The sequence below is a fragment of the Lactuca saligna genome, chromosome 8 (assembly GCF_052625555.1).
Source record: "Lactuca saligna cultivar CGN05327 chromosome 8, ASM5262555v1, whole genome shotgun sequence".
Classification (NCBI taxonomy): domain Eukaryota; kingdom Viridiplantae; phylum Streptophyta; class Magnoliopsida; order Asterales; family Asteraceae; genus Lactuca; species Lactuca saligna.
The window spans coordinates 8,398,188-8,410,407 of NC_136424.1; the positions used below are offsets into that span (position 1 = coordinate 8,398,188).

Sequence of the window (12,220 nt, forward strand, 5' to 3'; positions counted from 1 at the left end):
AGAGAAAGGTTTAATTATGATTTATTAATATATTATGATAATAATATATTAAAGGAGAAATCATATTGTTTAATTAATATTAGTCAAGAATTAATTAACGATTAATTTTATGGCTAAAAGAGATTAATTAAACTTAGGGGATTGATTTGTAATTATAAGATAATTGCAATTGGGCTAAGGATCACCTAATAATATATAGGTTGGACTAATTATATGGGAACCCATAAGGAATTCGTTCAAGGGATATGTTAAAGGAGTCCATGGACTGCTTAGGGCCTAAGCAGTCAGATTAGGGTTTTTTAGTTGCAAATCCTAATAGCCTACATGTATATAAAGGGCCCCTATGCCCCAAAAAATGTGGCTAAGTATTCCTTTAGGGTTTCCAGCCATTTTTTGGTGCCTCCTCTCCTCCCTCTTCATCCAAGTTGCTTAGTAGTGTATGTGACTCCATTAGAGGTGCAACACTTGAGGCACTAAGCTTTCTAAAGCCAAGGATTGATTGTTATTGCTATATAAAAATCAAAGGTAAGATCTAAACCCTAATTTTAGTTATAGTTTATTATATCTAGGGTTTATGGATTTGGATAATCAATTGCATGTTCATTAGACAAACTAGATCCGAAGCTATTAGGGTTTGCATGTACACCATAGGATTGATGTAATGCTTGAAACCCATCAGATCTAATCTACAATCCCAAGATAGAAAAGGAAGCAAAAAGATTGAAAAAGTTAGCCAAACAAGCAAAACAACAACTCGTTCATGCTTCTTCTTCTTCTCCACTAATCAACATAGAAGACCATGTTCATACTTCAAGTGATACCGACGTCGAACCGAGTTCTCCAATTATTGGTGACTTCTTTGAATACATTTCGTTTGAAAATTACATATCCATGAATCAAACTCCACCTCACATTCCTAACCCAAACCCAAACAATCAAGATGCCAATACCCCACCCCAACAATCAAGTCCAACAACAACCCATTTACCAACAACTTCCAATATACCAATACCCTATGTACCCACAACAACAACATCTCTACAACCACTATCCTAACTATCAACCATATCCAACATAAATGTTCAATCACCAATAGTACCCATACTCATCGTACCAACTGTAACTTCCAAAAAACCATAGTGAATTTTTTGATTTTCAAAGTCATTTTCATAAAAACCATGCAACAATCAACCTTTATTTTCCTAAAATATCATAATAAATCAAAGTATCAAAATATCTCTCAATTCATAAAAATATGTAGGATGATGTGTACGATCAAGCATTCGCTTTCTCCCGATGATCTAAAGTATCTAAAACATTGAAATCAACAATTATAAGCCACACGCATATAAGGTTTGTTGGCCCGTGACCTCAACCTAACCATGCAAGGTTTGTTGGCATATCGCCTTAACCCAACCATGCAGGGTTTGTTAGCATATTGCCTTAACCCAACCATCCAGGGTTTGTTGGTTCGTAGCCTCAACCTAACCATCAAGGGTTTGTTGGCCCATGGCCATAACCCAACCATCTAGGTTTTATTGGCATACCGGTTCAACCCAACCATACAGGGTTTTGTTTGTTCGTGGTCTTAACCCAACAATACAGGTTTGTTGGTCTACCACACGAAGCAATACCACCTCAACCCAACCATCCAGGGTTTGTTGGCCTCCCACCTCAACCCAAGAACAAATATGTCGATATATACAACAGATAAACTATAATCAGCAAGTATAAGTAACCAAACAGATCTACCAATCTAATAAGTCACTACAACATAACAACATCCTATATACCAGAATACATAACATAACCTAGTAGGTCGGTATTGGTACCTTCGACCAATGAGTACAGTAAGGAAAACTCACCTCAAATTCCAAAAGATAGTTGAACTGATCATTGTTCCAAATATAGGCTCTACATGCCGCTTATACAATAAACAGGGACCAAGCCTCAATCTACTACTCAAATTACTCCATTTGACTTAAAGTCAAACTTAGTGAATGGTTAATGGTCAAAGTTACTATTCCAAGGTCACTTAGTCAGTCATCACATCGTGACCATCTATTTGTCAAGTTATGACCAAGTAAATCAAAATAATCATGATACTTCCATTCTCACATCGTGACACCCAAGTTGTCACGTCTGAGAAGCATTCTGGACAGATTGATGTATAAGCTCTTAATCCTTTCATCCATACAACCAAAACTTCCAGAAGGTCTTATACATACAAGTGTATCATAAAAATCCTTGCTTTATGGTCATGCATGTCCAATACATGTCCTTCCCAAAACTAGGTCAAAAAGGGGGTAAGAAATGGGTCAAAATCCCATGAATGACATCAAAACTACTTTTTAGTCCAAATCTAAAACATACAAGTGTATCATAAAAATCCTTACCAAGTTCCATGGTTTGGATAGAGAAGACCCTCAAAGGCAATTAAAGTCGTTTCACATGATATGTGTTAGTATGTTTCCCGGACATGTGACATTGGATGATTTCAAGTTAACTGACTTACCACTTACCTTGAAAGATAAAGCTAGAGAGTGGTTATTCAACTTACCATTAGGATCCATTCATGCATGGTAGGAGTTACTCAAAGCCTTCATATAGAAAGTCCTATCCCACCTCTAGAATACCAAGTCAAAGTAGTGACATTTTGGGGATTCGTCAAGGGGAGAATGAGACTTTTCATGATTTTTGGGAGCGATTCAACAAGTTGTGTACAAGTTTTCTTCAACACAATATACCCGAACAACTACTTCTTGAACAATTTATGAGGGTATGAATGAAAAGGATTGGAGGATTATTGATGGTTCAAGTGATAGTGACATATTCAACACCAGCTAAACTTGTTTTCACGTATCTTTAGTTATTGGTTGAAAGTAAAATGAATCGGGTGTAAGGATGGAAGCTTTTGGTGACAAATTCATCAAAAAAAATAAATGGAAAGTTAAAATGCTTTTCATAGGGCAAGAACCATCTAACCACACATTTTGGAAGCCTTGGTATTTGTTTAATGTCAATTTTTAAAGCTCCATATTTCTCAAGGTTTTTAAGAATTTAAGTTGTTGATTTATTAGGCAGTCAAGTTGGAAGAAAATAAAATTTATTAGGTTGAATGGAAAAGGTATATACTATTGTCCCATGTTTTTATGGTTCAACCATGCTTGTCATGTACTTCATTTAGTTCAATTGATTAGTGAACTTTAGAGTCTATTTTGTACTTTTTTATTTGTTAGGTTTGACACTCTAACATTAATTTATTAAGTAAATGTCAATACCATCTATGTGCATTGGCACTTGGAAGCATTAGCAAGCTCTAACGCTTCCCATTCACCAAGTTGTTATTAAATCATAAACCATAGTGGCATTATTAAATCACAAACCATAGTGGCATAGCTAAAGCATAGAATGGGAAAGTTAGGAGTTTAGTCATACATGGCTAAAACGAACAAACACGTCTAGAAAGAGAAGAATATCCACACACAGGACTTACAAACTCGACAATAAATGTTTCCAAATGTTTGTGAACCGCAAAAGTACTTAAAATCTTCTATCTCCCGGCATTCTTAAATGAAGCCTCTCTCTAAAAATTGATCAAATCTCGTAATAAAGCAAATAGGAAAACTGTCAAAAAGCAACTTTGGGGCTGAACACGCCCCATGTTTATATAGTGAAAATGGGTAGGGCCCATGTTGGGAGTACAGTAACATTCCTTATATAGTTTTTTCCTTTTAGGTCCAATGCCAAAAAATGCATGTTTTCACTGGACATTACCCATGTCCATTTAGTGTAATCCGACATGGCCTATGTCTGTTTTGTGCAATTTAACTCGACCCGTGTCCACGCCAAGATCAACTTTCTTCTGTTTGTCAACACGCCCCATGTTTATCTACAAGGTCAAATCCAACACGCCCCGTTTTCTTCTCTAATTCCCAACACCGCTTAGTTTTTCTGACTTTTTTCGTTTTCCATCCCTTTAGTCTGAGATTTTCACCCAACCATCTGATCAACTCCTAAAATGTGTTCCCGCATCCCAATCACCTAAAACACCATAAAAACATGTACATAAGTTTGTTCACCCAAATAACATGTAATTTCATAAAATACATATAAAATGCAATGATCTACAGGTAATTAGGATGCATAAATGGAACAAAATGCATGTAAAAGGTGCAGAAAATGAACCTAACAACTGAACTTTGTATGTGTGTCGATCATTAAAGATATTCATAGTTCGGATGGTGTTTTTCAGATGTACGGGATCAAGTATATAGATTTTAGAGCAATACTATTCCTTTTCCCCATTTATGTGGCAATGGAACAACTACTACTTCTTTTCTTTGCAAAACAAGTAGGTGACAAATCATCTGCTAGCTTTTAGAATGAGACTTGGTTTGGTGACATTACATCCGAGTATGTTTCCTAATATCATATGTTTTGGAAAATAATAAAATAATGTTTGATCAATATCAATTTGTGATGATGGTTGGAGTTGGCATCAAGACCTAAGGGAGAAACCACATAATGAGTAGCCCTACAGGATGGTCATTCGATTGTTTTATCGGACCAACCAAACATATGATTTTGGGATTGAGATCCTACAACAGATTTCACGATAGTTTTGATTATGAGAATGATCGATATGGAGATATTGGTTATAGGATATCAAGTTATGTGTTCGAATAGATTGGTCGCTATTAAAATTAATATAATATGTTAATGCTTTTGAATCGATTGGCAACGAGAATTAATTTTGGACAAAAAAAGTGGTGGAAGTTGAATCTCTTCTTTGTCTTATACGTGATTCACACTTGGAGACGACTAAACAATTGTTTTCTCTTTTATAAGGCATGCTTTCCTATGGACACAAATTGCTGGTGATTTTAGTGTCACCATGTTGTTTTTTATGTAACTGAAACTAATATGTGAGTTAAGGGGGCTTCATAATTTGTACTCTAGTATATGTACGGGTTTGTGTGGAGTGCATGCATGTATAAGATCGAATTAGAAGTCAGTTCGACGACAAGTCGGGGGTCCAGGGGCAATGCCCCTGGGTCCGTGGTTTCCAAAGGGGCGGAGCCCCTTTGACGAGGTCTAGGGGCAATGCCCCAAAAACTCTTCGAAAAATACATATGGGAACATATTTGGGAAAACGAATTCTTTAGGGTGATTATGGTAAAATTGACGAAATTCGTCAGTTTTGGAAACTCTAAATCCTCATTAAATTTCGGATTTTCTGGTTTGCTTCCAAAGCAACCCATGACGGCCAACCCTAATAGAAACCATAATCTCATCTATTATATAAACAGCTCTTCTCTTTAAGAAGAGATAGACGAAATTCTTAAGCTCTCGTTTTCATCAAACAAACACAGAATCCTTCTAGTATTTTGGCTTACGACTTATGTGCCTAGAATCGTAAGTGTCATCTTGGATTATCCTAAGTTGAATTTCTTGCAACACAGATATAGGGTAGAAATATCAGTTCGGAAAATGTTCACACGATCCAGTGATATCCAGATCTCCACTAGAAACCCTACTATTTCTAACACAAATTGTTCGGTGGTGCAATATTGTTATCTTTTCGATTGTTACTATTAGCCAGGAGCTTTCTTGGGTTAACACTATGAGTCTTGGCACAAGATGAAGACATAGTTTGGATGGGGTGGTGAAAACAACTTCATGGAATATTTGAAACTTTCAAAATTCTTTACTCGGGTTACATAAACCCTCAAAAATATTTTTTTTATAAGACTGTTTCCGAATCATTTAGCCGGATTTATAATAGACAGTTGAAAATTAAAGTCGATAATTGAATTGTGTGGCTTCAAAACTCACAATTGACTATTTTATTTTTGTACTTTTTTATTTATTTTTCTAACTACTTACTAGTTTAGTATAATTCAACCATTAAAGAAAATATTTCTTATAATAATTTTCTAATTGGCCATAAAATTAACAGAAATAAAATAAAATCAATAGAGTTATATTAATAGATGTTGTGACGTGTTAATCGTAGTTTAGACTGGTTTTAAAAAAGGATCACTATTTCTAGGTTATCCCAAAAGCAAAACAAGCTCAAGTTATTCATGGCATATCCCTTATCTCAATGACTCAATCTAGGCCATGTCTAGTGTTGATTGACCTCAAAACCACCAACCGATATCTATTTACTTCATTTGTCGATGCAAAACGGTTTTATAAAATATATCTAATGCAACGTTAACCTTAAAACCAAAGACCCAAATCAAGTTTAGTGGTGTCTATCGATGCAAACGGTTTTGAGAATGTGTCTCATGTGATGGAGTTTAGTATGACCGATTCAAACTTTGATGGCATTTATCGATAGAAACGGACGATGAATTCAAATATTTTTTTTCAAGACAAATCCTCAAGTTGTCCTAAGATTAGTGTTTTATGTTAAGTCCAAGCTATATATGATCATTGGATCATGAGATTGGCCGTTTCAACAAAGCCAATTTTCTTGGTTTAGTGTTTTGTTTTGTCTTGTACAAACACTACAAAATCCCATTTTTTGGGCGTCATTCATAATGAGATTTGTTTAAGGGGTCTTTTTGTGTACTATTTACTCTAATCTTTGAATTTTATCATTATCATTATGTTAATTAAAAAAGAATGGATTTTCATCTCTTAGGTTCTTCTTGACCATGTAGCTTTCCTCAATTGCTCATATTAATGTAATTCGACCTTTCAAGACTTGAAAGGTCATATTGTGCCAAAGAGCTACCTACGTCATGGATTTTACCAAAAAAAGACAATGTAGTTTGTGTTTTACTCACAATAGCAACTACAATTTAGAGGTGCATAAAACCTGTCCTTAACCGGTCCAGACCTAAGGGGAAATAGTAACCGTAACCTGTCAAACGATAGCCATCCTTGCCACCATACCAAAATAGGATAAGTTATAACTAGTCGGATGGGTATGTAACCCATCCTTGCTTAACCGGTCTATCCCCCTTAATCAATTTTTTATTTAGAAAAGAAATACCTAAAAATTAAAATTAAAATCAACACTTTTTAATTCAATCAAATAATAATGTGATTTGAATACAAACTGAAAATAAAAATTATGAAACTTAAAGCTCTATAAAAATACGGTATTGGTAAATACTCATCATTGCCATTGTATATGTTTTGTCTTTGATATCGTCTTCGTTGTAGATTTTGTATTGTTTTCATCATGAGATTTTAATTTATCATCTTCCCCTAAAATAATAAACCCATTGAGCATCGCATAGCATAGCAGCCAAAATCAAAATCATAATGGTTCGTTTCTTCTGTTTTTTCTACCATGTCAAAGTATATCTAAATTGCTAAATTGTTCAATAGTCAAACCGCAAAAAATTTGAATAAATCTTGCTTCTTGATTCGCTACCAGGAATGTGGTTTAGTTTTCATTTATCAACGATACAGTTACTTGATGATCCCTTACCATTTGAACATTCCCCAAAAGGTCGAGTTTATTTTCAATGTCGTTTCATACATAAATGTCTAATAAGCCTGTTGTAAACATGTTATTAACGATTATTTTTTGGATTATTGCAAATGTGTGTGTACATACACATCATAGTTGGGTTATACGTTAAGTGAAACATATTATATGAATTAGTTCCGAAACTCTCTTATAGCGAATAGTTATATGCCGAAACCACAATCATTTTTGTTGGCAAAGCAACATTCATAACACCATATTAAGCTTAAGTGTTCGAACAGACTGTAATACAATTGATTAAATGTAAAACATCCAAACAAATACAAAATTCTAGATTATAATGTCTCACACTCACCAGCTTTCACTACAAATCCATTCATTACATTCTTCGTTTTTTTTTTCTCTAGAATTCAAATTCAAACCCAATTCCCGTTACATTTCTCATTCTGTTGACCAATCAGGATCGAGACCTCTCCCTAGCCCCCGGTGATCTACTGCATTACATCAACCACAACACCCGTCATTTCATTAAACTCTTCATTTACTTTACCAAAAACATAAAATTAAAAAACATACCTGCGGTACCGATCTGGTGGGCTTTCAGCTCCACTGTAACCAGGGCTCTCACGCTTGGCATCCGGGCTCGGTTCACGGGGTGAATCATCAGGGCTGATCCGCCCTTCACTTCTGGGACTCACGATAGCACCATGTTCATATTCCGGGCTAACCCGCTCCTTTGGGACCGACCCACGGCTATGGCGAGGTGGCGGGCTCCTTTCTCTTTCTCTTTCCCTTTCCCTTTCTCTACGAGGACTACGGCTCCGACTCACTTTCCGGCCCACCGGGCTCGCACTCGGGTCACGACGGCTCGCACCGTTCAAAGCAGGGCTCGCTCCACGGCCATAATCGGGGCTCCCGCGGTCCCTACGGTGTGGGCTTGGGCTGCGACCACGTCCACGCCCGTAATCCGGGCTGCCCCGCTCTCTCCTATATGGACTCGGTGACCGTCTGTCATCACCTCGCCTACGTGGCGACCTGTCACGACCCGGGCTACTCCCGTTTCTTCTATCGTCGTCATCTTTAATCGCGTATTCAACGGAAATAACACGGTCCATCAGCTTGCTGTAGATGAGAAACAATACAAGATTCATATGACCATTTTACCCCTGGTTAAATAGTAAGGAGGGTTAGAAAGGGTAATAGTAATGTAATACCTCATGTTTGTGGCTTCAAGGGCTTTGGTGGCGTCTTCTTGTAACTCGAATTGTATGAAGGCGAAATTTCTTCTGATCCTTATGTTGAGAATCTTGCCATAAGGATCAAAGTGCCTCTCGAGGTCCCTTGTCCTGGTGTTATAAGGATCAAAATTGATTACAAAAAGGGTTTTTGATGGCCGTGAATTGGAAGAAGATTTTCTTGAACTTGCAGGCTGTCTTACGTTGCGTTCTTGCTGCCAAAAATCCACGAATTTAATTAGAACTCAAATAAATTAGAAAATAATCTACCAAGATTCCTACAGGCTAAATAGCAACTGGAGAGATAAATACAGCAGAAGGGTTAAATCTAGTAGTTATAATACAAAGCAATTTTGACTGCTATAATTGGGTAGACTTTTCAAAGCATGATAACAAAGAATTTCAAAGTTTCCTATCCCAATAAGAAAGAAATTAAAAGTATAATGCTATAATTGGGTAGATCTTCAGAAATACAATGTCCCAATAAGGAAAAAAATTGAAAGACAAACGCTATAATTGGGTAACCTTTTTGAATTGTAAGTAGGATGCTATATTTGGGTAGGTTTTTCAAAGTATAATGCTTTAATAAGATACAAAAATGAAAATAGAATCTGGAAAAAAGTAGGAAGTATAATTCTATTAAAAAAATGAAAGTAGGTTGCTATTAATGGAAGTTACCTTTGTCCACTCAACACGAAGTCGGCGTCCTTTCCTACCAAATTCATAGCGATCAAGCGCACGAATTGCATCTTCAGCATCTCTTTCATCCTCCATATAGACAAAAGCAAACCCTGTAAACAACAAAAACATAAAGTCAAATACATATAAAAAAAAATTATGTGAGCATAAAAGCTTATATAAAAGAATGGAATCCTCCGAGTTGACACCGGATAATTGCAAAGAGTGAGTTGGAAGCCTAGATAAAAGACCATAGAATCTGTTAAATCTAGAAACGATAGACCAGTAAATAATCAAACAGACCTTGTGCAAATGAACTAAGAGATGTCATGGAACTAGAATCCAAGGATGGATTGGATTGGATGATTGGATGGATGGATGTGGATGTCAGATGTCTCATGGCAGAATTAGTAAAAAAGGTGCCTTCACCATCTATTCTGTTTTGCCTCTGATTTCTAGCTGGTAATGTGTCTGAAAGTGACAACGTGGAATGAAAGGCAACAATGTCTGTGGTGAATGTGTGATGGTGATGATGATCATGATGGATCGGAATCGGAATCGGAATCGGAATCGGAATGGCTCTTCTCAGAAAGAAGAAGAGGAAGCCCGTCATGGCCTGGAAATGGAATGCGAATGATCATCCATCAGCCAGGAGTAGTCGGAGAAATCCTGCGCCAAAGAACTATTTGAGTATGGGGGTTTTACACTTTGAAAATTTTTTATTCTCTTTCTTTTCTTAAACACATCTAGTCACCCCATAACAACTCAACAAAGAAGACACTGCAGCTCGCTGAGTCACACGATTTGTGCCATCTGTCATCCAGGTAGGATTCTCCACAACATGGTGATGATGATCTTTCGTTTTGCAAGTCTTGCCACCCGTACGTGACGTGGTATGTCTCACATTTGCCAATCTTACTTACCAACAAATGGCATAGAAATCGTAGGTAAGAAGAAAAAAAAATCCCCCAATCATCAAGATTACAATTTAAAAGATTTTTTTAGGTATTTGGTAGAAAATTTAAACGGAAAACAATAATCTTTAGAAATTATAGATAGCACATGTAAACAGATATAGTGAAATCTTGAGTCAACAAAAAGGAAACAAGATAAGGGCAGATAGATTATAACAATCCAAAATTACCAGACTTCATATCCACCCGATCAACTTTTCCATATTTTCTAAAGAGACGCTCCAGTTCACCCTGTCTTGCATCAAACTCGAAGTTCCCACAGAATATGGGCCTCATTTTACCTTCAAAAACAGACAGTTTGATAAGAATGATTGATAAAGCTACAAAATGATATCCCAAATACGCATGTTCATCAGATTATCCCACAATCGACATCCAAAAAATTCAATGTTCTTTCAACTATATGCGACCTGTATGAGTATTTGATGTCTAATTATCACAAAGAAACTACAGATACTGTACTACAGGCATATAATAGTATATTAATCAATGATATATGCATGATAGATTCGCTTTCACCACCAACCGACCAACAAGAATCTAAACAAAATAGCAAGGTATTGAAATCATTAATAACAAGCAATACATGACGTCAAAATGAAACGGAATCAAAAGAAGATCGCAGCCACAGTCAGGTCAACGGAGAACAAAAATAAACATCTCCAACCAACAAATTTCTAGATCTAGACATTCATGAAAAGAGTACGTTGATTTAAAACAGATAACTAAACGCGGATTCAAAAGCACAATGTTGATGGACAAAACAGCATCAGATCCAATTATATACAATAATACAGATATATAACATAAGCTAACAATAACTAGCACGTTAAGCAGCAAATTATAATTCAAATTCTTAGATCAATCGAGGACTAATTCTACAGATGAGGTGTTACCTTCAAAATGGGAAAGAGCAAAACCCTAATCTGCAGAGAATAGATGAGACCGATGAAGATAAAAATATCTTGGTGTATTGACGGCAAGGTTGCTCGAGTTTCTATATATAGTACGGAATTTACATTAACCTCCCCTATCTTCATGATATACGCAATATTGGTTGATTAAAACTGAATTTCACAGAATTGACCCTTGAGTGGTTTCATTTGTATGATTTAGTAAAATAATTTAAATAAAACAAATTGTTTTTTTACTAACATTATTAAAAAAAACTCTTGTTAAAATAGTATAGAATATCAAATAATTGAAAATTGAAAAAGTATAGATAATATAATGCGTGTATTATATTATATTTTTAACAGAATAACCAATCTTTTAAAATTCATCAAAATATTATTTTTATACCAATAAGTTTTACTTTTACTCTCTTTAATGAAATAAAATACAAGTCACATTTCTAAATAAAACAAAATATGATGTTGTTATCTTTTCTATCGTCAATATACATCAATAAAATAAGATCAAATTTAGGGTGGGTTTAAAACATATATTTGAATGTTAACATTAAGTAATATTTGTTTTCTAGAAATCTTATTTGGGCTTAGATCTCCTCACAACTTTCTTACCTGACAAATGACATTACATTGTGTAACATGTAACAAATTTGGCATTCAAAACAAACCATTTGTGGCATGTGGGAACTTTTTGTCCCCCACATGTCATTGGATATTTTGTCACAAGCTTGATAGCGGCAAAAAACTTAAGTTATATAAGGGTATGTCTCTTGGCTCAGGGTTTCTCTCAACAACTTGGTCTCAATTATGATAGACTTCAAGTTATTTTCTTGAAACACAAATAGTTAGGTAGATATGTCCTATAATTCGTGTAGTGGTATGATTGACATTTCGATGATGCTTTTATTAGTTAACAACAATCCTATAACATCCTATAAAGATGACTAACCAAAACCATTTTTAAATGCC

General features: G+C 35.6%; 1 protein-coding gene across 3 annotated transcripts; it reads right to left on the reverse strand.

Annotated features, from left to right (window-relative positions):
• Positions 1 to 7,678: 7,678 nt before the first annotated feature.
• LOC145008862 (serine/arginine-rich splicing factor RS40-like) lies at positions 7,679 to 11,316 on the reverse strand. 3 transcript variants are annotated; one of them, XM_078967487.1, is made up of 6 exons: positions 11,237 to 11,316; positions 10,511 to 10,621; positions 9,367 to 9,479; positions 8,668 to 8,903; positions 8,030 to 8,575; positions 7,679 to 7,947 (listed from the first exon to the last, which is right to left on the reverse strand). In XM_078967487.1, exons 2-6 carry the CDS (start codon positions 10,614 to 10,616, stop codon positions 7,911 to 7,913), a joined length of 1,038 nt encoding a protein of 345 aa, XP_078823613.1. In that variant the 5' UTR covers positions 10,617 to 10,621; positions 11,237 to 11,316; the 3' UTR covers positions 7,679 to 7,910. The 3 variants fall into 3 exon arrangements, with proteins under 3 accessions (XP_078823613.1, XP_078823612.1, XP_078823611.1); XM_078967486.1 differs by lacking the exon at positions 11,237 to 11,316 and adding an exon at positions 9,670 to 10,035 and having other exon boundaries at positions 7,679 to 7,944; XM_078967485.1 differs by lacking the exon at positions 11,237 to 11,316 and adding an exon at positions 9,670 to 10,035.
• Between the last annotated feature and the right edge of the window lie 904 nt (positions 11,317 to 12,220).

Coding starts and splice junctions, on each gene's coding strand:
- LOC145008862 (XM_078967485.1), bottom strand. CDS start 9,979: ATGACGGGCTTCCTCTTCTTCTTTCTGAGAAGAGCCATTCCGATTCCG. Junction 8,576..8,667: donor CTTGAAGCCACAAACATGAG/GTATTACATTAC, acceptor TCTCATCTACAG/CAAGCTGATGGACCGTGTTA. Junction 7,948..8,029: donor CCACCAGATCGGTACCGCAG/GTATGTTTTTTA, acceptor GATGTAATGCAG/TAGATCACCGGGGGCTAGGG.